General features: G+C 32.9%; 1 protein-coding gene across 1 annotated transcript; it reads right to left on the bottom strand.

Annotated features, from left to right (window-relative positions):
* Positions 1 to 25,689, bottom strand: LOC118182510 (uncharacterized). Its single transcript, XM_035351864.2, has 6 exons — positions 25,448 to 25,689; positions 19,164 to 19,210; positions 17,088 to 17,195; positions 11,520 to 11,564; positions 8,349 to 8,393; positions 1 to 290 (listed from the first exon to the last, which is right to left on the bottom strand). Exons 1-6 carry the CDS (start codon positions 25,569 to 25,571, stop codon positions 222 to 224), a joined length of 438 nt encoding a protein of 145 aa, XP_035207755.1. The 5' UTR covers positions 25,572 to 25,689; the 3' UTR covers positions 1 to 221.

Here is a 25,689-nt window from a genome sequence, read left to right as displayed (position 1 = left end):
TATTGCGATACTTTTGATATTTTATTGCATTAAAAGATACTATTAGTGTTACCTTTTCCAATTAATTAATATTTAAAAATTAATGTAATAGGTCACAAATTGCAATCATATATTTCAGAAAGCTGTTTATTAAATGCAAATTGCGCTCAGCAGTTAACGTGCATCAGAATTACTCCTGCGACTTAACTGGTATGCGATTGTTGCAACATCCAGCTGACTTCTTATCTTCGGCGAAGCATACCCATTTCTTTCTTCACTATGCATTCGCTGATCATGTTCATGAAACATTTCTATGGAAAGAAAATTAGTTAGTTTTCCAAAGGGTAAGAACTCAGTACAAAATATATATAAATATCTGGAAATAGCATTTAACATTCTAATAATAATCAGTTTTTTCACAAACTCAGCAAAACATGGTTTTAATACATTTGAAATACAGATTTCTCTAGCATCGGCAGCAGTGGAAATTATAATTACACAAGCAAGATGGCGCTGTGCGTCTGACTTCCTTTTGAGTAAAAAATTCTATTGCCATGGAAATCACGAAGAATGTAGAAAGATGAAATTTTCTTAAGTGCGAACTATATATATATATATAACTGGATTTACAAGTGTTTTCTTGTCATGTATTTGTGTGTGCCGTAAATATCTTGGACTGAATTGATCGGTTAATATTCCATAATCAGGGTGAGCGCCAAACTTGGCGAGAGTTTTTTTATTTGGCGCGATTTTGATTTGGTTGTGGTTTCCGGCTGTATGTTTTTTGTGGCAAACCTAGAGCTTTACATTAGTAATTGTAAGTAAGAGTGTGAATTTAGTGTAGCCAGAAGTTTTTTTTTAAATTTAATTTTAAATTACTGTGTTTGTTTTGAAAAGCTTTTACTGTTTAATATTATATATATACATATACTATATGTTTAATATTACATTTATATAAATATTTGCAGATGGTTAAGCTGTTGTTTGTGGAAGAATGTTGGATTTCAGATGACGTGAAGTTATAATTTATGAATGTTTTTATTTAATTTTATTTAGTTAATTATTATTATTTTTTTGTTTTTGTTTTTTTAGTTTTGTTTCTTACATGTGGAAATCGAAAGATTTGAATATTTAAAGTTTTGAACGAAAGTTGTTTAGTGTGTTGAATTCCACGACGATAGTAACTTGAATATTTTAGTGAGTTTATGATGCTGAATACGCATAATTTCCTATTCTGTTTACGTTTAAAACTCACTTCGCAGTGCTTTGATCTGATAAGTCTATATATTTATTTACTCAATAGTTATTTACAAGAATTGTTCATTCCACTATTTTATGATGAATTACATATACAGTCAAAAGTCGTTAATCCGGACTCGTCGGGACTTCGGCGATTTCGGATTATCGATTTTTCCGGATTATAGATCATCAGTTTAAATCTGGTAAGATGGCATGCAGAAATTGTAAAATTAAAAATATGAAACCGTAATTTACGAAATAAAGAACAATTATGATCTAAAGGGTATCAAAATTTACAAAAAAAAAAAAGCTTAATATTTATTTGTTTACTTTATTAAACATTTCTTTTAATGTAAGTTGTTTAAGTTGCTTCGTTTTTTATGTTATAATGCTTCTCTTTAATTCTATAAACAGACATAATTTCTTGTTCAGTTACAAAGTTCCGCTGTTCAAGTCCTATAATTGCTGTGTCGAGAATACCGACTAATCGAAATTTTGTCAATCGAAATTTTTTCGTTTTCAATAACCTCTGTCACTTTCTTCGCTATCGGAAGCGAATTATAATGACGAGGCATTTGATTTAAATCATATCAAAGACGAGATGAAATATGAAATACTACATTGAGTAAGCAATTATAAGCCAAATAAAATAAAAACATCTGTCCTTAAGATAAGGATAGTGCTGACAGATCAACTTCCAATTCAATGCACGCCGCCGCGGCGTTAAAGATAAATAATAATCCGGATCCAATTCAAAGATTAAGGAACAACGCAATCTGCAACATTAACTGAAATAGATAATTAGATAATTTTAGCTTAGCTTATCCCGTCCGTTATACATTAAACGCGCATTCGTAAACGTATTTTGCGCACGCGCACACGCAAATTCGCAGCGGTAAAGGTCTTACGCGCATGCGTCAACGCGACGCATGCGCAGAAAGTTTGTAGCTTTGAGGTCCGGATTATAGATCATTCCGGATTATGGGTGTCCGAATTAACGACTTTTGACTGTATAGGACTATGTTTTTACTTGTAAAGCTGTTGGACTTTGTTTTACTCATCTAGTATTTTATCAACTCGTTTCTCTATTCTGTTTCTGTTTTCTTCATTCTATTCTGTTTATATAAAATAACGGCGTTTCACTACTGCAAAAACTAAAAGTTGCTATTTTGTTTACGTTTAAAAATCACATCTTGGTGCTTTCATTGCCGCCTAAATAATTCGCCAAATTTTGAAAGCCAAAACAGTTTGGCGCCAACGTACCCCGCTTATGGAATATTAGCCAATTGATCTCGTCTGACAGGTAAGAAACTTTAATTATGTTATTTGTTCTGAATTTTTAATTAGATTTTTAGATGTAATTGTAAGTTACAATATCTTTTATAATAATAATCAGTCTTTTCACAAACTCAGCAAAACATGGTTTTAATGTATTTTAAATACAGATTTCTCGGGGAAAGTGCAGAATTGCCCACTGCTTGGGGCGTTTTTAAGAATTGCACATACTCGGTATCCATGTACACGTTGACCTATTTTCACTTTAAAAAAAAATATCCCAGAATTGCACAAAAATGGCATTGCGCACACTCTTGACTTTATCCATGTACACATCGACCTATTTTCACTTAAAAAGTCAAAGAAAATTGACAAACATCCAATTCTTCTTACTCTTGTAAAAAGCGCCAAACAAAGAAGTGGGCGATTCTGCACTTTAGCCGATTTTTCTACCATTGCCATTTCTTGTGTTGGATTGTGAATAAAGTTCACAACCCAAGAAAAGAGCTGCCGATGGATTATTCCTCAAGTGGATCGTGATATCCCTCACATGGTGGATCATGACATTCATCGCATGCCTATCCCATAAAATTAACATGGGAGGGATATCACGTCGTTTCTAGTATGAAAGAAGCGAAAGATGAAAATTAGAATAAAAAGGGTGTATGTCAAAGGATCATGGTGAAACTCTCTGCATTTAATGTTTTCGCTATCATATTAAATTTAACGCGTAATTCTAATTGCCTATTAATTGCAACTTCGTAATCTCTCAGGTGCCAATAATGCGTTCTAAAGATGAGTCAGACATTGAGTAGATAATAAATTTCCTTTATTGAAGTTTCTAACCTATTCATGACACACTTAGTTCATGACACACATGTTCATATTTACAGAGTTACTTATAAACTTTTAAGGATTATCTGTTCGAGTATGTTGAATCAGCTACTCTTTATAATCTATTACCTTAGAGTAGGCACACTTCAAGGGCCGTTGTTTTACCCTAAAGCATTTCTGATAACCATGGCAACGACTGTTGCGAATAAAAGGTTAAATACTCTAATTCGCTAAAATCCCCTAATTCTTCGGTGCAGTGATAAAGAGACACGTTATGATTGCAAATGAGGAAAGGGTCCATACGACTTTGAATTGCCTATTTTAAAGTAACAGAACAAAATACAGTTAAATCTTCAGCTATTAAGCTGATTTTAGCTGATAATTACATTTTATTCTAATGGTTAAATTAAAAAGTTTTACATTTTTGTATTCTAGATTTTCACTGCAATGTCCAATATTTAAAATTTTGATACGGCAGTAAACAGATACATTAATGTAAGTTTAAATTACACGATTTATTAACGTTAGTTTTTTGTTCAGGTCTCGAAAGAATTGATATTCACTTGAGTAAGTGTTTGAAATTTTTTGAAGATTGCTCCTGCGCTGACTATAAATTGTAATTCTTTGTTGAAAGTTCAAGAATTAGAATATTTCCAGCTTTTCAATACATTTAGAAGGTAAATTTACAAATGAGTTAGTAATGTTTTATAATTTGTTAAGTTTGTTTGTGACCTCATGACTCTTTCTGGTTTTGTGTTGCTTTACTTTAAGCTGCGGCACAAATTGTGATATACAAAGGAATTTTCAGCTATTTTAAATTTATTTATTGGGATTACTCGCGTTCATTTGAGTTCCCTAAGCCAAGCCATTAAGTGAAAGTAGATAATTAAACTTTAAAACTACAAGTAACAAATTATTATAGTCTTTTCTGGTACTCACGAAATAATAATAATCAGAATTTCCTTTTCAACTGCGCCCCATGTCAGAGGTTGAACTTTGGTGGACCGAATGATTTCCAACCCAGAACTCAATTTTAATGAGAAGTACCGAAAGCATTCCCACTCTTTTCTTACCCTTCTAAAACTCAGTTTTTTACCTTAGTTAAAGATTTTTCCTATAATATGAAATTTTACGGCTCTAGATTTCAAAGTTTGCTCCCTAAACAGAAATCTAACTACCATTAGAAAGAAGTATACAACAGAAGCCTCTGTTTTTCACATTTTTAACAGCAATATTGGGCATCGGATGGAAGATTATGAATATATTGAAAAAGCAAACAAAAGTACTATCAAAGAAATCAAAAATACAGATATTTAAAATTCTATGAACTGACCATTAGCCGAGAAGCTTAAATCGCAAATCATAATGATACATTTTCCCAGGTTCAAATCCCAATGTTCTTAACTCGTTGTGTGCATGAGTATTTTCACAGATTTCTTCACCCATGGGATAAATGTGAGCAAGTTCCCATGAAAACTTCTCCCAAGAATCCTTGCCTCAGCATAATTTATAGAATGTTATTTTCGTAATACTTACGGAGCACTTTGTATTACGAAAAACTAATTAGCCGATTAGTTTCTCGTAATAATAGTTTAGTTTAATTGGCTAAAAAAAAAAAGCTCAGAAAGAAAGATATAGTCTGTCATGCCCATACTCTATTGACCGACCAAACCTGCCGGAAGAACAGACTTATAGCTGAAAGGAGAGAGGAGAAAATCTGGCAACGAAAAGAAGAAGCGTGCTTGATGCGAGAAGGACGGCATGCTCGTGTGAAAAAACAGTTTACCTGAAAGGAGAGGGGAAAATCTGGCAACGAGAAGAAGAAACGTGCTTGATGCGAGAAGAACGGCATGCTCGTGAAAAAAAAATTTGAAATTAGTTTGACTGTATTCCGAGAGTAGAGTTGGTCTTTCTTGTTTTTTTTTTTTTTTTTTTTTTTTTTTTTTTTGTTAAGAGCTGAGAGATGCAATGTATTACTTGTGCGTTTGATGTAAATGTGAATAAAAGCAATACTTTGTAAAAAGTTAATGTGTATTTACAAAATTTAAAAATATAGCTCATGTTATTGTTAAACCTGCATAAGTGTCCCAGTTTATTTCCTGCAAATAGAGTTGACTAATAACATTCATAAGTGGATAGAAACGAACCGACAAAGATGAATTGATCAAAGGATCGATTTATGACAGTGATCAAAGGATCGATTATATGACATAGTGAGTATTGATTATCCTGAAAAATTTCCCATGAGAACTTGGAAAAAAGTGTTTCATCGGAAGATTAAATGAATTTGGTACTTTGATTACAGAATTTTCAGAGCCCAGCTATCATCCTCGCCAAAAGATCACGAATACCATAGGCTGGGATTTTAAGTTACGAATACCATAGTTTAGGATTTATGGTATATAATAATGGATCCTGTATTATGATAACATCAGCAATCCTTCGACGAACAACAGCATGAATTCGCCATTCAAGTATACAAACCTAGTCTTCACATCAAGGAATCTCTGCACTAATTTGGGCATCGGATGTGAACAGCATCTGGAGATTGGATGCAAAAATGTTTTGAAAATAAACCGTACCTTCGCTCGGAATCGAATATGATCTTGGCTTGGCTTGGCAAAGCATTCGGTGCTACTTTGGTTGACGGTTGCACGGATTTTTGGCGATTTACGTTGGCGCTATTGTTGGCGCGATTTTTACAATCGTCAGCCATCTTGAAAAACGCTGTTTTTACGCACAGTAAAATATTCGAAACTTAAAAAAAAAAAAAAAAATATATATATATATATATATATATATCGTTAAAAGTAATGGATTAATTTTTTGTTGAAAATGTCGTTTTTTAAGATGGCAGGCAAGTGTAAATAAATACATTTACTATGAGTATAAAATGCTAAAGTAAGGCTATTATTACTTTCATATAGCAAAAAATAAATAAATAAATAAATAAATAAATAAAAATAAAATAATAATAATAATAATAATAATAATAAAATAAAAAAATAAAAAAAAAAATAAAAACACCGCTATAAAAACATTGTGCCAACGTTTAATTAGATTAAAATATTACTGAAATTGAATATCGAAATAAAAAACATCATCCAACATTTAAAAGAATTAGAATATTATTAAATTTAAATACTTTAAAATACGTTATAGAATAAATACATTTACTACGAGTATAAAATACTAAAGAAAGGTTAAATTATTACTTTCATATAGCATAGAAATAGAATAAAAATACCACTATAAAAACATTGCGACAACGTTTAATTGGATTAAAATATTACGTAAATTGAATATCGAATTAAAAACCATCATTCCAACGTTTAAAAGAATTAAAATATTACTTAAATTAAAGACTTTAAAATAAGTAAATAAGAACGCTTCGTACACTAGAGCTAAAATGACAGCAATTAGTTTATTATCGGTAAAAAAGGAGAAATGTCTAATAATTTTCTTACCGTTACAGCGGTTATTTCTTCCAACATGACCACAATATCTTATACGGCCGTCTCAGAATCGGCTCTTCTAACGATCTTCATCTGTGATCTACATTTTCGCACTTCATTGAAGAAACAATTAGCGACGTTTCCTTCAAAAATTTAAAATAAATTTCCTCTGACCCATGTAAGAATTTATAAATAAATCTTTGATTAGGAAAGCCAGGCTGGCGAAAATAAGGTCTCAAAGGACAATTTTTTGATTCCGAAACCAAAAATTCTTGGCACTTATCAAAAACAACATTCATCTTTGAAGGAGACATTCTTGAAGGAATTCGAAGATATGAATTAAATTTTAAAATGGCGCGGTAATGCACAAATTTTCAGCAACCTATCAGGGAGCTGATTACAGCTAATTAATGCACAAATATTCTATAACCAATCAGAGAGCTGATTACATCACGTCTAGAATTAAAATTATTTAAATAATCATACATAATAAAATCATTTTAAAAAAGAAATGCAAAATTAAATTGTATTTTAATATTTAACAGCCATAAATAATGTTTAAAACATTAGATTAAATTTATAGGTATTAAAACCAATTACTTTTAAAGTAAGGTGACGTCACTGATTACATCATCCACAGCATAAAATTTCATAAAATATGATAAAGAATAAAATTTTTATTTCAAATAAAAATGCAAAATTAAATTGATTTTTAATATTTAGAAGCCATAAATATTAAAAACACGGAATTTATGCATAATAACACGCATTATTTTTTAAATAAAATGTCAACAAAGTATCGGTTACCATAAATAACTTATCCAGCAATGGGTTTACCATAAGTTGTATTACTCGCCAAAAGAAAAATCGCCAAAACATCGCCAAAATCCGTGCAACCGTCTACCAAAGTAGCACCAAGCATTCGAAGGTATGCCTTCTCTTAGACTTTCGGAAGACTTTCTAAAGGAAAACTGGCTCGTATACACGTTACACATGGGGGAAACCATGAAAACGCCCATGCAGCCAGCTCATTCGCCAGGTTTCCAGCCACAAACCAAGTTACCAGTATTTAGCGAATCTCGGATCCCGGATTATGGCATCCAAAACAAGTGCATAAGAAGGATGCCTTTAATTCTTCACATGCATATTTCACGGACCGAAATTCCCAGAATGCATACATAACGTCAACTGTTGAGAAAACAATGAAAATAAACAATCACAAATGATAAACTGTGCATAAATTAAAATCTCAGCGAAAGTTTTTCGCACAGGAGTGAAACATTTTGTATTTTAATTTTTAAAATGAATATAAATATTTATTAAATGTAACTATAGAGCCTGGGGAACCATAAAAAAGTAGCTTGCGTAGTTTTATAAAACTGATATATATATATATATATATATATATATATATATTCATTTAGAAACACTTTAGCATGAATGTTTGTCATTTAAAAGATGTTTGTAACTGGATATACATGTCCATTACGAACGATTGCGAAAACAGGACTCGCATAAAGTTTTGGTGTAAATTGCAGATACTAAATTAACACAGAAAGGACTTACTCTACAGTTCACGAGCATCTGCTTTTGCTCTGGAGTATATTCATCCTGAAATATAAAATACATCTGTCAATTGATTACTGAAATTCAAATTGGAAAAGTCATTGAAAATTGCAGTTTTTATTCGGCTTAGAAATTTTATATTTGTAGTGCGTATATTTCTGGATACAAATGCTTTACATGCATAAATATGAGAATATACTTATGAATAAATATATTGCCGTTTGCAATATATTTATTCATAAGTATATTCATATACACTAATCCACCTTCCATCCTCTAATAAATACTCAACTTTCTTTTTTTACTTCCTTGGCTTTCATATTTTCTCATTGGTTTTATATAAGGTGTAATGACTAATGACTCAGAAACAAGCTTGGTGTATCATGACCTAATTAAGTTATCAGTCATAAATCTTACCATTTATCCCTTTTATATTTTTATTGCATTTTCATCAAATTTCTTATATGCTTATAACTATCTTCAAGGTGGTGGATCTCCGCGAGATATTACTGATTCCCTTCCATCTTCTACAGCACCTACTTATGATGGCATTATCAATATTTTTTCAAAGTGTAGAAGTAAATACCTGAAAAAAATCTTGAAAGGTGAACCCTAAAAAACTCTGCTTTAGTTTTTGCTTCATCTAAAAGCAATGTACGAGCAATCAACGTATTAGTGCTATCGAAGATGCCAGTTTGGAGAAAACCTGGGAAAAGTATTAATTATAGCTGAATACTATTACTTTTGTGGAAAACCTTTGATGTGGATACCACACGACTTCCTTGCACGGCTTATTAAAAAATACATATTTTTTGCTGCACTTTATTTAAACTTATTCTCTCGAATTTCATTAGAGATCTATTTCTTATTCAATCAGTTCAGTTCTCATTTTGCGGCAAGGCAGAAATATAGAAAAACTCAAAATATCTTCATTCAAAATAGTAAAATACAAAAAAACTTGAAACCCAAATACAGTCAAAAACAGTTAAAAAAAGCAATTTATACAATTAAAATTACAGTTTCTACGAGAAACAAGCAACTCAGTCAACGAGCATGGAGATCAAATATTTGGTGCGCAAAATCGAAAATTAACTCTTGGTTCCACAGTGCAAAAAGGCATTGAAGTTGGTGCACCAATGACTTAATTCAAATGTAAACAAATGGCGGCCTTTTTAGGCTTGGTGCCTCTTAAGCTTTCAAATTGTTTATAATTTTACGACTGTTGCATGCAGATTAATTAAAGGCGTGAAAACATTAACCAGATCATAAGAACAACAGAATTCAACCACTTTAAAGCAAAATTACGCACAATTTACCAAAATTTAAGAACAAAAATACTGAACTCACTAAGCAGGGTAGTAGGGTAGGAATATATATGTAAGTTTTAATCTGAAATCTTTGTATGAAAGGTTATTCATTTTAGATAAAAACGTAGCTCGATTTGAAACGAAGGTGCTACTTTGGTAGACGTTTGCACGGATTTTTGGCGATTTACGTTGGCGCAATCGTTGGGCGGTTTTTACGATCGTCAGCCATCTTAAACGCTGTTTTGACGTATTTTACGCATAGTAAAATATTCGAAACATTAAAAAAATTAATTTCATTAAAAGTAATGGATTAATTTTTTGTTTAAAATGTCGTTTTAAAGATGGCAGGCAAATGTAAATAAATACATCAACTATGAGTATAAAATACTAAAGTAAGGTTATTATTACTTTTATATAGCATAGAAATAGAATAAAATCACCGCCATAAAAACATTGCGCCAAAGTTTAATTGGATTAAAATATTACTTAAACTGAATATCGAATTAAAAACTATCCAACGTTTAAAAACCATCCTACCTACGTTTAAAAACCATCATACCAACGTTTAAAAGAATTAAAACATTACTTAAATTCAAATACTTTAAAATAAGTAAATAAGAACGCTTCGTACACTAGAGCTAAAATAACAGCAATTAGAAGTTTACTGTCGGTAAAAAAGGAGGAATGTCTAATACTTTTTTTACCGTTACAGCGGTTATTTCTTCCACCGTGAATCACAATACCATATACGGCCGTCCTCAGAATCGGCCCTTTTAACGATCTTCATCTGTGACCCACATTTCTCGCACTTCATTGAAGAAGCAATTAGCGCGGTTTCCTTCAAAAATTTAAAATAAATTTCCTCTGAGCCTTGTAACAATTTATAAATAAATCTCTGATTAGGAAAACCAGGTTGGCCAAAATAAGGTCTCAAAGGACAATTTTTCGATTAAGATACCAATAATTCCTGGTACTTACTAATAACAACATTAATCTTCGAAAGGGACATATCCGTTTCCTATGAAATGTAAGGAATTCGAAGAGATGAATAATAAAATTTTAAAATGTCGCGGTAATGCACAAATATTCTGTAACCAATCAGGCAGCTGACTATATCAAGCATAGAATTAAAATTATTTAAATAATCATACATAATAACATCATTTTTCAAGAAAAAATGCAAAATTAAATTGTATTTTAATATTTAACAGCCATAAATAATGTTTAAAACATTAGATTAAATTTATAGATATTAAAATCAATTACTTTTAAAGTAATGTGACATCATTCATTACATCATTCACAACATAAAATTCCATAAAATATAATAAACAATAAAATTTTTATAGATTAGCTGCCTAGTGCATACAGGAAACGCATCGACAAATACCTGGAAATCCCGCTAAATAATGAAATACAATACTCAAGAAAAAAATTAACTCCCACTTTTAAACAAAAGACTGCATGCCTGAACTTCTACCTGAAAAATCAATTCAAAACTATATTTGTATAAAGAAAAATGAGATAAAAGCTATTCTCATTCAGATTTCGCAAAACTATATCAATACAAGAAGATATCTCAGTTACCTAAACCACATCGTCGAGTATCTCCAAAAAGCAAAGTTTCACAGTATAAACATTTAAACACGATACCTTTTCATTTCTTAGAAATAAGACCTTATTAAATTAATAAAAGTAACAAATTTCATTAATATGAAAACTGCTATAATTCAACGTGAAACAGCAATTAAATACACATTTACATCACTTATAACAAATTTTCATAAGCATGTACATTATTCATAATGTTCATTCTTCACATCATTTTATAACAAAACGGAAATATCCCTTCAGAGATACATACCGAATCTTCATTTTCAGTTCTTTTCTCATAGTACTCATGCACTGCCTGTAAAATAATTAAAATAATTTATTACATTTTTATCATTTTAAACGATAAATTCATACTATTAACATTTGTTAGATAAGTAAGTTTGCTTGCAGAAAATTCCGCATGAAATTCTATTTTTCCTTTAATTGTATGAAAAAAGCTTGTATCATAATGGCAAATTCAAAATCAAAACAGTAACACTGAAAATAGCATATCATGTGGATGTAATGAAGTGCATCTTGGAAAAGATACTTCTAAGACAATGTAGCTGAGCTCGCTATTATCGTGTTAATTAATGCATTGCATTAATTAGCACGGATATAGCACACATAATCGAAAGACTGAATTCCGGAAAACACAGATAATCTAAATTGGAAGTTCAGTGTAACACTGAGTGCCCACACACTTAATGCACGAAAAATCGAGCCGTCCCTTCCGCGATCTGTTGAGCCGAAGCGACTACGACACAAGACCGACACCAACAGCTTTTTTGTCATCATAGGCAGCTCAGAAACCGGTCTGGACTCTATGCCGTTGTCCATCCTATGCTGATATCTTAAAGAAATATGCTAACTATAATAATAAATCCCTGTAAAACTTAGTCTAATGCAAATTCTCCAAAATGTGAATGCAGTGAGAAGGGGGGGGGGAACATAAATAGCTATTTCGGTGAATGGCCTTGTACAATATCGTTACACCTGCGAAAACTCACTTAAAGAGCCTGGTTAATCTGGACCACAAACACTCTAGAACAATATAAGCACAAATAAGGAAAATTTTGAAACACTGTAAGGTTAATACCACTGTCTCTCAATAAGGCTTTACTTGCACATATAATTATTTTGTTATTGATATTATTTATTACTTACTTGTTTTTAAGTACTGTTTATTGAGCACTTACGTATTATTCCGTTGACCCAGAAACTGTGGCTAAGCACCATGATTTAGCGCATGATTATGGATGAGCTGGACGTGATTCGATTCTCGACAAACCATCTTTTACTTTTGTGAACAAGGTTCCATATTTTTCCTTGCATTTTGAAAGAAATAACAAAAATTTAGGACCTGCCTTTTACAGAATAGCAAATAGTGTACTTTTTACAAAGTTATATGATCCTTTCACGGGAAAAAGTATGCATTAATGGACAGGATATGGTTAGCTGAATATGGCCGAGAAAACAGTAATAGATTGGAGCAATTACTTTCAGGAAATCTGTGCTCTGTAAATAGAGTTTCTGGTACAATCGGAAAGCCTAACGAAAAAATAGAAATCTACAAAAGCATTTTTACGAAGTGTAAAAACAGAGTGGATCGAATACTGATTGTTTTCCAAAATATGAGGCGTCAATTCCTTCATAATTCCGCTGAAACCGATTAGCGCAACTTTGATGGAATCTCAGCCAACATTTATGGTTCTATAGTGGCTAACCTTCACGGTCGACAGGATATACTATGTATTGTTTATTGTTTACGATGGCATGGTCTGCATATTGTAGCGATTGTACGAGACTTATTGCATTGAAACTTATTGTACTGGCTCTAATAGTCTTACGTAGTGACTGAATGAGCATCTAGCTTTGTGAAATCCAACCGACATTGTTTGCCAATGTAAAACATTTTCTCTTAGATATCACAAATGCATCAAGAGGAAATCGTCCTATTAGGTTAACTTCCGGAGTCAGGAGCCATCTTGGCGGTGAGCTAACTCTAAAGAAATAACTTAATTCTTTCCCTTATACGTATGTTTTGTTTTAATTATAACCCTCGACTAAATTATGCAATGTCTTTTGCATGCCGGTACCGTTCCTACGCCGTGTCGATGCCATGCAGGTATCAGTCCGTCGCAATATTGATTGAATGCCTCAGACAACTCCAAGCATGTGACAAATATGCATTGATTACTTTATTCATTATTAAAATTTCTATTTTATCGTGCCGATTGTATCAAAATTTCTATTTTATCGTGCCAATCGTATGCTAATAACGAGTATTAGTCGTAATTAGTCTATGTCGATGTTGTACTAGTGTAGGTGCTACGCAGTATCCGTTTCATGAATGTAACTCAAAGTGGACACATGCCGCATGTCATGGGGCGTAAAGGTCCCACTATGCTAGATGTTTATACACAGTTTGCCAAGAAAATGTTGTTACAGATGCAGCAACGAAGACCTAAAAAGCTTTCTAACCATCATCTCTACAGTATTTGATGCCATGTTTCGATACTCTACGTGCGTCATAACTCTTTACGGCCTTGGCAAAACCTCCTGATTGCAGTATCCGTAGTCTGGAATTGGTACCATAATCTGCATACCACTCTTCAAGAAACTCATAACCATCGAATAATCTCAGCTTAGACTAGGCAGATTTAAGGCTGCTGATCGCTTTCCATTTCAGTCCAACCTCTAGTTGATTAATCATCGACTGTTTTTTAACTCAAATCACTCAGTCCTGTAATCTTTATTGCAGAAACACATTTAATAGCCGAACTTCATCTTTTATTTCGCATACATTGCATCTTTTACTAGTAATTTTTATTCCTCTGTTAGTTTCGTTTTCCATTGTTGTTACTTTTAGTGTTACTATACGCTTATCGAATCTTCTGTTTTCTTTAACTGAATTTGTATTTGCTTGTTCTTATGTCTCTGTTTATATTTATTTTAAAATATTAATTTTCAACATGGAGCTTATGTTCATGCGTTTAAATTAATCGCAAGCGTCTCTTCATTTTCCTTGCACTAAATTATAATATTTAGTTTTTCATTTAATATACGCTGTAATAAATCTAGGACACTTTGTTTATAATTTGTCCCTTAAAATTACAACTTAAATTTTAATTACTTTATCCTTACACAGGGTGCTACATATTATACATGATTAAAAGTATGAATACTTTTCTTTAATAGTAATGTTTTCAAATTACCTCAAGCTTGTTAAATTAAACTGACTGTAATAAGTTATACATATAAGCAAGTAGTCAAAAATAAAATCTCTCATGTCCCAAAAGTTTCAACTACGCAGCACATCCCCACCGTTAACTCGCTTCATCACTATTTATGGCCTATTTCTATGTACTATGACAAGCCACAATATTCGAAATATCGTAGTCAAGAGGGCAGTCCGTCCACTATGCCTACAACTGGGGCCCCTCAATGAAATCCACGCATTTGCTACTTCCATTAAGCAACACGGAAGCCTATCCACGCTTTGTTATAAAAATTCGTGCGGACATGAATAAAATTTTCAAGGTCTTTTACATCATGGCAGGATTTGGCCAAGATATGTGCCAACTTTACTAACGCACACTCACTAAACTAGTCTCACAAGTAACTGAGCATAACAAAATCGTACGTTCAGACTATTTGCAATAGCTCATTAGTATGCTTGTGTCAATAGTGTGTATAGTGAAGTAATTGCGCAGTGTACATACTGTGTATAAAATGCGCACGAAGGAATCTACCATACGCAATGGAACAAGTGGAAGTCGGAAGGAGCAATGTCTGGGGAATACGGCAGGTGGGGTAGGACATCCCATTGAAGCGCCTCCAAAGTTTCCTTGGCGAGTTTTGCAGCTTGTGGGCGAAAGTTGTCGTGCTGAAAGATCACTTTATCATGTCTTTTGGCATATTGGGGGTGTTTGAGCTTCAATGCTCGGCTCAGCTGCATCCACTGTTGTTTATAACGTTCCCCAGCGATGGTGTTTCGTAAGGCTGGAGTAGCCCAAAATAGATCACTCCGAGCTGATACCACCAGATGATACCACCAGATATCACTCCGAGCTGATACCACCAGATGATACCACCAGATATCACTCCGAGCTGATACCACCAGATGATACCACCAGATATCACTCCGAGCTGATACCACCAGATGATACCACCAGATATCACTCCGAGCTGATACCACCAGATGATACCACCAGATATCACTCCGAGCTGATACCACCAGATGATACCACCAGATATCACTCCGAGCTGATACCACCAGATATCACTCCGAGCTGATACCACCAGATGATACCACCAGATATCACTCCGAGCTGATACCACCAGATATCACTCCGAGCTGATACCACCAGATGATACCACCAGATATCACTCCGAGCTGATACCACCAGATGATACCACCAGATATCACTCCGAGCTGATACCACCAGATATCACTCCGAGCTGATACCACCAGATGCACAGCATTAGCTTCTTGCCATGAATATTCAGTTTGGTCGTTGAAGCTGAGTCATGGCCGGGCTTACTCCACGACTGTCTGTGCTTTGGGTTGTCGTAGTAGGTCAATTTTTCGCCCCCCGTCACGATTCGATGCAAAAACTCCCTTCCGATTTTGCCTTTGGAGCAGTTGTTCGTACATGAAAAAACGACTTTCGACGTCTCTTGGATTGAGTTTATACGGAAACCAATTTCCTTGCTTTTGCACCATACTCAGGGCCTTGAGACGCTTTGAAATTGCTTGTTGACTCCAAGGTTTTGGTCACTCCCAAAGTTTTGGTGAGATACTCTTGAGTTTGGCATGAATCTTGGTCCAATAACCCCTTCAAATTATCGTCTTCAAACTTGACTGATCACAAAGTTGGTTATTGATAGAGCTGGTACTACAGTTGGCTATTGATAGAGCATGTTCTCCATATGCTTCACACAAAAATCGATGTCCGTTAGCTGCACTTTTCTTCAAATTAAAACAAAAAAGAAGCGCTTTCCGCATTTTTTTTTTTTTTTTTTTTTTTTTTTTTTTTTTTTTTTTGGTACAAAGGCTCACATCTCACATTGGTTAAGCACAAAGAAAATTTGTTGTTTACACTTCAGCGAAATGAAACAGACTGATATTTAGATGGAAAGGCTGACGCTTTAACATGGATATAGTTACAAGATTGTTCTATAGGATTTAATACTAGTAACGTCATCTTATGTAAATCCCTTAAAACTTATTTGTACACCCTATACAAACTGTGCAAAATTTTTGCTCCTAAAGTGTACAACGTGTAAAACTCTGAAGTCCATAAACTATTAAAACATTTCTGTTTGAATTTCAAGACATAAGTTAGCATCTCTGACAGGCATAAACGATTTATGGATTATCTGAATCAGATATCTTTTTACTTCCTACTATTTTGCGAATTTTGTGAGCAACCTCAATGATCTTCATTGTTTCCATTAAAAAAAATATGTTAATCTGTAGTAATATCTATTCAATATGTTAAGCTATAATTCTAATACGGTAAAAAGCAGAAGTCGATTAATTCAGAAGCTGACAGGGGGTAATGTACATACTTAATGATATATTGTCTTGTAAATGTTAAAAACAAACATTAAATATTAAATGCAAGAGATCTATAGAATATGCAATAAATAGAATTAAAGCACAATAAATACATATGAAAAAGAATACATTTCATAAAAATCCCAAATTAAAACATTTTAAAAATTGGACATAGTTTCAAGTTTTAACATAGCTTTTTCTATAAAACCTCATATTTAAAATTTACGTAATTAGTCTACTTTACTTATTTGAACTTATTTGGATTTTTTATACCTCTCTTGCTTGTTCGATATTACTACATGTAGCGGGTACTAGTTTTTTGAAGTTCTCTGCTTCTACTGGGAAGTAAGTTTTCATGAATTCCAACACCATGCTCACATCCTGCAACAAAATATAGATCAGTTTGCTGATTGATCAGTATAAACAGATGCAAAAAAGAAACAAATGACGAAAAGGAGTAAATCCTTGAAATTTGAAACTGCAATTACTAAAATCTACATATTCAAAGGCTTTATAAACTACATATTTAGCGCAAGGTTTTTCTAAAATACTTTTCTTTGACCAAAAATTAAAATAAGAGAAATTATTTTCCCAAAATAACATTGGTCTTGACGTATATGGTCGCATATATGTTTAACAATCAGTTACATATTGTTACGAATTTTGTAAAATTGGTGCGTATGTACGGGTTCGAAGCAGTATGTTAATTATAAATTGCTTAAAGACATATAGTTAAACTCCGTTTATCCGAAATGGAGTAGAAGAGTCATTTCTAATAGTGAACAAGATGGTCATAAAGTAAATTCATTAGTACTTAGCATGGTTGTTGTATGACGTAATTTTTGTGTTATATCAGCCTATATTCATAACAAATTTCCTTGAAATATTATTACGAATTTTATATATATGTAAAAAATTTTAGTGAAATTATATGCGAAATTGTTGTACCTTTTGTATAATGTTACTTGAAATGCTTGAAAAAGTGAAACTCTGCCGGGAAAACATAGTTACAGGGGCAAGTATATTTAACATTGAGGCTATCTCGCTAACTGACGAGATACCGCCAAGATGGCGACGGTTTTGGCGACTAATTTTTGTTCGCAAATCTGGCAAGAAATTCCCAAAATGCACCAAAACTGACGATCATTTGCGGACATTTTTGTACGATCTCTTTATAACTTTATTTGGTACTATAGTTGAAGAATTGTAATTGATTTCTATATTTAACTATAACCATAACCGGCCCTTCTATATAGCTTGACATGTCTTCCAGTAATTTAGAGAAATGTTAGCTACTAGAGATTTCTCGGCGGCCGGGTAAACTTATATAAAACAGGACAGCCCATAATCTCTCAGTTGTTAGTTCATATCTGACTTCGGAGTATTAAGATCTCGTGAAAGCTTCGCCTCTTATATGCACTTTGCATTATGTTGTGCTTAACATTCTTAGTAGTTTGAAGTTTAACTACTGATTGTGCTCTGTGATACTCAGAAGATCTGTGCAAATGGTTTTGTGGAAAGTTCGAGAACTGTAGTGTTTCTTTTTGGAAAAATAAATTTTATCAAGATGCCATCGATTGTGTGTGCATTCAATCCATTACGAATCCATAGGTACGCAACAATATATCCATGGTTCTGGAGATAATCGAAAAAATACGAAACACTAGCATATTTATCAAATCATACTTTCATTCCCCGTAATATAACGAAAGTTCTAAAAAAATGATTTTTTGTTACTTTATCTTTAATTTTTCACTCAATTTTGCTGAAATTTTGATGGAATAAAGCTAAATTTTTAATAAAATAATACATAATGAAAGCAGTTTTGACTAAGCACTTACAAATGTGCTTGAATTGCTTCTTTTCGTGCAAATGATTTTAAGAATCTAAATTTAAGTTAGCATACTTCAATAAGCACATATTTCGCATTTTAAGCAAGTCTAAATAAATTAATTTTATCAAGCGAATTCACATGAAAAGTTCTTTCTTGAAATTTAGATTTAATTTCTATGCTATTGCCTTTCAATTAAATACGAGACATAATGCATCATTACTTTATGAAACTGATGAAAAAAATAAGATTGACGTTATTTAATTTTATTATCATCATTATTATTTCAGAAAAATGCCATAAAAATGATATTCTTGAAATTAAACGCGCGATAAAATTTATTAGATAAAACTGCAATCGTCTGATAAATATAATCTTCAGAAATGTGCTTTATTTAATTCAAATTATATTCTTAGAGCGGAAATTCTAGCTGATTTCTAACTGCTACATTCAATTTCTAATTGTTACATTCATTCTACAATAAAATTTTAATATGAATATAAATATTTATACTATACCAGTTCTGCCAACATATGTAAGCAATGCAAAGCTTTTGGGATTCCAGCTGAAAATAAGAACACATGATAAGGAAACGTATCATAATACAGACCGCATTATATACATTCTTAATATTTAATCCAAATTCATACATTTTTCTGTAGTTTTAAAGTCACGAAAAAAACTTCTTGGGATCTGATTTAATTTTATTTTAAATTAACAATTACCCAATAATGCTAAAATCAATAGGTAAGGCTAAACTGCATACATATTTATAAACAAAATAAGAAGTTTAAATCTTATGTGCTGTTTCATAAAATAAAGTAAACAAAATTTAATGCAACTTGCATTGAGACATTACAAAATGTACACATTCCCCAAACGGCTATTAAAGGTAATTTAGAATAACTCAGAACACGTCAGCTTGGCTTTAACACTTCTTGATTTTTAATTAGAATTAGGACCCACCAGCGGCCGAGCGGTAAAGTCTCTGAACACTGGTAGTTTGGTCCGAGGTTCGAGTCGCTCGAACGGGCTGGCTGTAAGGGCCTTTTCGTGGTTTTCGCAAAGTATAACGTGTATTCGAACCAGTCTTCCTTAGAAAGTCCCCCACGAAAGCATCCCTCCCCTTAGGCAGATAGTCCTTGTGACTTTGCCGTAATCACACAAACCAAACTAAATCAAATAGAATTAGTTTAAGATTAGATTTACGGACCCGTCATTTTGACGGACTTCGGACTTCATCAAAAAAAAAAATTATTTTTATAGTTTCCTAATAATTTAAGCTGAAAATTATCAGTATAATGAGAGGAATATCCGCATTATACTGATGATTCTGCAAATTTGTTTCCCCTTCAGGCCTTTAGTTTTAGAGTTCTGTATGATCTCTATGGATTCTCTATTCTATCTCTACGGGTACCCGTCAGAATGACGGGTAAGCTAGTTACGGAGTTAAACGTAATAACTCGGTTTTTTTAATCAAATAATTTTTCTGGTGACAAATGTAAACGTAGTTATCACGTAGATACTAAATAAAAAATCGCAATTAAAAGGAAATATCTTACGACAACTTCGAACCAAATATCAACGCACTGCGGCTCATCAGAGTAAGGGGTAGGTTATTTTAAAGCAGGGGACGTGAAAATGTGCAATGCCCCTCGTCGGAGCTCGAATCTGAACTTCTCGAATAGGCACCAAATGTGATGGCGTTACACTATAAAAGCGTGCTACAAGGAGAGAGAAAACACCTTACATACTCCCTCTTTTAAAAGGTGACTGGATAGTAGGAGATTCACTCGCCAAATCCTGGTGGTGACGAATTATTGTCCATCATCTTTTAGTTCGGGCGCCACTGTAGAGTTATTAGGTTATTTTAAAGCAGGAGATGTAAAAAATTAACAATGCCCTCGCCTGGACTCGAACCTGGACCTCTCGAATAGGCGCCGACTGTGCTACTGTTAGAACACGAAAGCTTGCTGGACGGAAAGAGAAAACACCTCATAGTTTATTTGCCAACTATGTGCTTAAAGCGTAAACACAAAGCATTAGGCTCAACACTAAGAAAAGATTTGCATTCGTTAAATTCCAGTTAATGTGTCAAGACATTTTAGAAAAAGTTTTAGTTAGTGCGAGCAGAGACAATTGAGAAGAAAGTATGAGACTAATATGGGGAAGCATTAGTAATATCTTTATAAAATTAGAGGAAAGTACTAGTTTTACTTTAATTTGACGAATAGTCACCATGAGTTACTCAAAAACAGATACTAAATTGCTAGAGAGAATAGTTAGTGTCAGCGAAGATTGCTCTGATAAGTCTGTTAACACTAAAACTATCACAACCTTTTCTGCACAGTACACCTGAAAACAACTACAAATTCATCAAATTGATGGTTTTTGGTAGTTCTAGTGTTGATATAGTGTTTTTAAATTAAATGAATCTTTTTTTTTTTTTTTTTTTTTAATAAAAAAGATTGTTTTCTGTACCCATCAAGTTGAAGGATGTTCGTGAATATCGGTATACAAAAATTATCCCTAACTTATTGTTAAAATTAGGTTTACTTTCTTCAGATAAATTTAACTCTGAGTAAATTATTAATTTCCCATATAAATTTAGTACAAAGCCTTCTAACGAATCACTAAGTCCGCCTTGGATCGTAGAAGCAATAAATGGTAGCTTAATCGCATTAACCTCAATCAAACCAATCATCTTGATGTCTTAATTGCGTTTAAGTAGTCGTTAATTTATATATTTATGGAGAGAATGTGCATAAAAGTAAAGTACCATTGTTTTTGCAGTAAAAAAATAAGAGAAGATCTCTATTCTTATGCGACATGTCCATCTGAAATTTAGGGCAGCATTTTTGGTTGTCGTTGCAATTTTTTTCCTTTGAAAAGCCAAGACAGCAAGATTTATACAAAAAAGAATATTCAGTTTTCTTTTATTCTTTTACTTCAATTCTTTTTTATTTGTAGGTAGTTTTTAATTGTTTGAAAATATATGTCATCGTTTGATAAAGTTACTAAGCTTCTAAAAAAAGTTAAATCCTTTCAATCATACCAATCAACAAGAATTTTGTTTAAAAAATATACTTTAATCCCTCTTAATTATTTTGTGCTTCTGTTTTAATTAAAAAAATGAAATTTATTCCTTTGGTTCCTTTTTTATTCCTTGTATGAAGTAAAAAAGAAGTAATGTAATGGCGAAAAATTTCGGGTATCATATTTCAACGAAACTATCCATTTTGACCGCTACCGAATGCAATTTAACGATGTTTTTGCCTGACATCTGTACGTAAGGACAGATTAAAAAAACTCTTCCCACATAAAAAAAAAAAAAAAAAAAAAAAAAAAATTATAAAACTGATTTAAAATGAATTTTAAAGAGATGTTTTTCGTGACTTTTTTTGTCGTTTTTTGAGTTACGTACAAAGGTTCGTAACTCAAAAACAAGTAGCCTCAAGAACGGTGAAATTTTGTAGTATATAGGGCTACTATAACATGTAGATGTGCACCTCCTATTTTGGTTGCAATCGGCCGCACCAAAAGTTTATAAATATATGTGTGTGTATATATATATATCCACTCTGTTATTCGGTTCAGTGAGCTCAGTTTCTTTATTCCTAAACGTTTGCAAATTGTGGATTTTTTGCTTTAAAAATGATTGATTTAAGTTGTTCTTATCTTTCGGATTGAGCCCACCAGCGGCCGAGCGGTAAAGTCGCTGAACACTGGTAGTTCGGTTCGAGGTACGAATCCCGCGAACGGGCTGGCTGCATGGGTGTTTTCGTGGTTTTCCCCATGTGTAACATGTATACGAGCCAATTTCCTTTAGAAAGTCCTCCACGAAAGGCATCCCTCCCCTTAGGCAGATAGCCCTAGTGTGCTTTGCCATAATTAAATACACCCCACCTTATTTTTCGGTTAAGATTTTTATGCTTTTTGTTAACCTGCATGCAATAATGGTGGAATTATCAACATTTTTAGAAGTTTTTTAGTTTTTAGTTTTAGAAGCTGAGCCTAATTTTTTATTACGATAGCAGCCATGTTTGTTTACATTTAAACTTAGCAGAATAGTGGATTTGTTGCCAATCTAGAGAAACTAAGCTTCGCAACAACAAAGTAACGTCTTCTTTTATTATTGTGGATTAAATTATGCTTAATTCATTCTGGAATTATCATTTAAATTATTAGCTTGTTTTTGTGTACAAACTGTAATTTTAATTGTAAAAATTGTTTTTTTAATTGTTTTATCTGTACTTTGTGTTTTATGTTTTTCTATATCTTTCAAATTGTTATCAAAATATTTCGAATTTGTATGTATTTTTGCCTTGCAGCGAACTGAATTAATTAGTAGCGCATGCGCATTAGGTAAGCGGTGCTGAATCGTCTGTGAAAAACTGTTTCTGTTTTATTTGTTTAATTTATTTTATATATCGTTTTAGATTTATTACAGTATTTGAATAGAACTTGTGATAATTCTTCGGATGTTATAATTTTTGTGCACTCTGAGTTAAAAAATGAAAGAGATGTAACGTTGTTAAGTGGAACTAGCACCGAAGTGTCGCTAGGGTAAATAAATATAGTGAACTTTTAAGAGTGCCTTTATTCTATTGCTCTTTATGCGCTATGCACGAAGTAAATTTAATTCAAAATTCGTTAACTGTTAATTCAATATGTTTAAATGAAATGCAGGAAAACTGCGTATAATTTAATATTCCGTAGAAGAAAGTCAAGTGGTGTACACATCAGATTTTTGCATAACAAAATTATGACAATTTCCGAGAGGTTAATATCTTTCTGAATTCTGACATACCCCATCTGTAGTGTTTTGGGCTCGTGAATACATTTCATTACAGAATCTTGTGAAAATATAAAATTTTTGTTAAGCAGTATAGTTAACGAGAAAATCTTACGTCTGAGAATATCTGAACTACAACTTGTACAAATAAAATACTCTTGCTTTCGATTTGAGGGGATCGAGGGAAAGAATAATATCATACCATAAGGTTCTAGTCTAAATTCAGATATTAAAATGCACAAATCACCTTATAAGGTATTTCTCCCACTTTCCTAGCGTCCTTCGTGGTGTAGTGGTTCTGCACGCTGGGCCGGTATTCCAGAGGTCCGTGGTTCGATTCCCGGCGAAGGCGTTTGCTAATTTTTCCTCTCTCTGGCTCCAAAAAATACCTAATGTCTCTACAGTGGCGCCCGGACTAAAAGGGTTGTGGATGATGATTCTCCGCACCCAGGATTTGGCGACTAGGTCCCCTAAAACCCTAGCCGCCCTTTAAAAAGGGCAGTATATAAGGTATTTCTTCCACTTTTTTAGCGTCCTTCGTGGTGTAGTGGTTCTGCACGCTGGGCCGGTATTCCAAAGGTCCGTGGTTCGATTCCCGGCGAAGGCGTTTGCTAATTTTTCCTCTCTCTGGCTCCAAAAATTACCTAATGTCTCTACTACCTATTCTAATTAAACTAGGCTTGGTGAAAAATTTTGTGATGGTAAATGGTGATAAAAAAAATTATTTTTGTTTTCTGAAAATATTTTTCCTAAATTACCAGGGCTCACCAGCGGCCGAGTGGTAACAGCGCTGAATAGTTCTCCGACCTGGGTTCGAATCCAGGCGAACGGGTTCGTAGTTTTCTCCATGTGTAACGTGTATACAAGCCAGTTTCTCTTAGAAAGTCCTCCATGAAGACATTCCTCCCTTTAGGCAAATAGCCCTAGCGTGCTTTGCCGTAATAAACTAAACCAAACTAAATTAGTAAGAATAAAATTAAGGATATAAAGTTTAACTTATCCATCTTTTCTTGATTAACCTTATCTGGGTTAGATCAATTTTTGACGTCTCAAAATGACTAATGGATAAGCTTAATTTCAATAACACAAGGATAAATTCAGCTAAACATTTATATGTTATTCTTTGTGCTTTTTTTTAAAGCTAAACAAAATTATCTACCACTTCTTGCGGGGTTTAGAATTAATACAATATCTGAATGACAAGAAATTTCCTTTATTAGAACATATCTTTAAGTTTGTATACGTGAGGTACCCACGTCTTGGGTTATTTGCAAGCGCTAGGAACACCGCTAAATTTTTAGTGCTTAATCTAGAATAATTTTGAGTACCCTCATTTAAGTTTAACTTATCCATCTTTTCTTGATGGATAAGGTACACTTAAGGTTCTGCCTATCAAGTTCCGGCTCCAACTTTCTCACTTCGCGCTGTTTCAAATGTAAACAAGCAATGGCCGCCATCAAAAAAATTATTAGGCTTAGCGGCACTTCAACAACTTTAAAATTGTTGATAATTCTATGCTTAAGCTAGAATAATTTTTTGTACTCTCATTTAAGATTCTGCCTATCAAGTTCCGGCTGCAACTTTCTTTCGTCCAGCTAACCCTAGCCCATCAGAAGAAATTCTTTAACAGATTTCTTAATCTTTATACTCTATGCTTTAGTTTAATTTTTTTCTCTTTTAGAGAACTTAAAGAACTTAATAATAAATGAAGATATGCAGGCCGTTTCCATAAAATTTTATTAAAAATGGAAACATGTTAAAAATGAAAATGAAATTCTAAAATGCTAGCTGACTAGGTAATGTTGGCGTATGAGAAAGAATGTAAAATACAGATTGTAATTATATTCTATGATAAATAATAAATATCACTAACTGCTATAATTTATAAATGTGAAATAAAAATATTTAAAAAAATAGATTAACTAAAAAAAAAAAAATCGATAATCGGACTTGGAGCAAAAATTGCTGCAAAGTCCAGTTTAATTAAATGAAAACGGCTAAACTTACATGGTTCGTGACAAACTTCATTCTCCATGCATTCTCCATAGATATCATCTACTCCTTCGTCACTATTTATCTGTAAAATAGCCGAAAAAAGAGCCAAAGTAGACAAAAAAGCATTGAATTTCATTTTAAGATGCAAAGTAAGAATTCAAAACTTCTCTCACAAGCTTCGGATTAAAATAGAATGACTGCAATTAGATACAGAATAACTCAATACTGCGCACTGGTGTAGCTGTCCCCCCTCT

This window comes from Stegodyphus dumicola, chromosome 2 (genome assembly GCF_044657685.1).
Source record: "Stegodyphus dumicola isolate Sdum_Otavi_A_Nest chromosome 2, ASM4465768v1".
In the NCBI taxonomy this organism is placed as follows: domain Eukaryota; kingdom Metazoa; phylum Arthropoda; class Arachnida; order Araneae; family Eresidae; genus Stegodyphus; species Stegodyphus dumicola.
The sequence above is the reverse complement of the archived record's forward strand: the minus strand, read 5'-3'. Positions and strand labels throughout refer to the sequence as shown.

Bases quoted from the DNA above. Each gene is read 5' to 3' on its own strand.
- LOC118182510 (XM_035351864.2), bottom strand. From the start codon at position 25,571: ATGAAATTCAATGCTTTTTTGTCTACTTTGGCTCTTTTTTCGGCTATT. The intron at 17,196-19,163 runs GTATAGTATAAA...ATTTTGTTGCAG, and splicing joins TACATATGTTGGCAGAACTG to GATGTGAGCATGGTGTTGGA. The intron at 8,394-11,519 runs GTATGTATCTCT...TTTATATTTCAG, and splicing joins GAACTGAAAATGAAGATTCG to GATGAATATACTCCAGAGCA.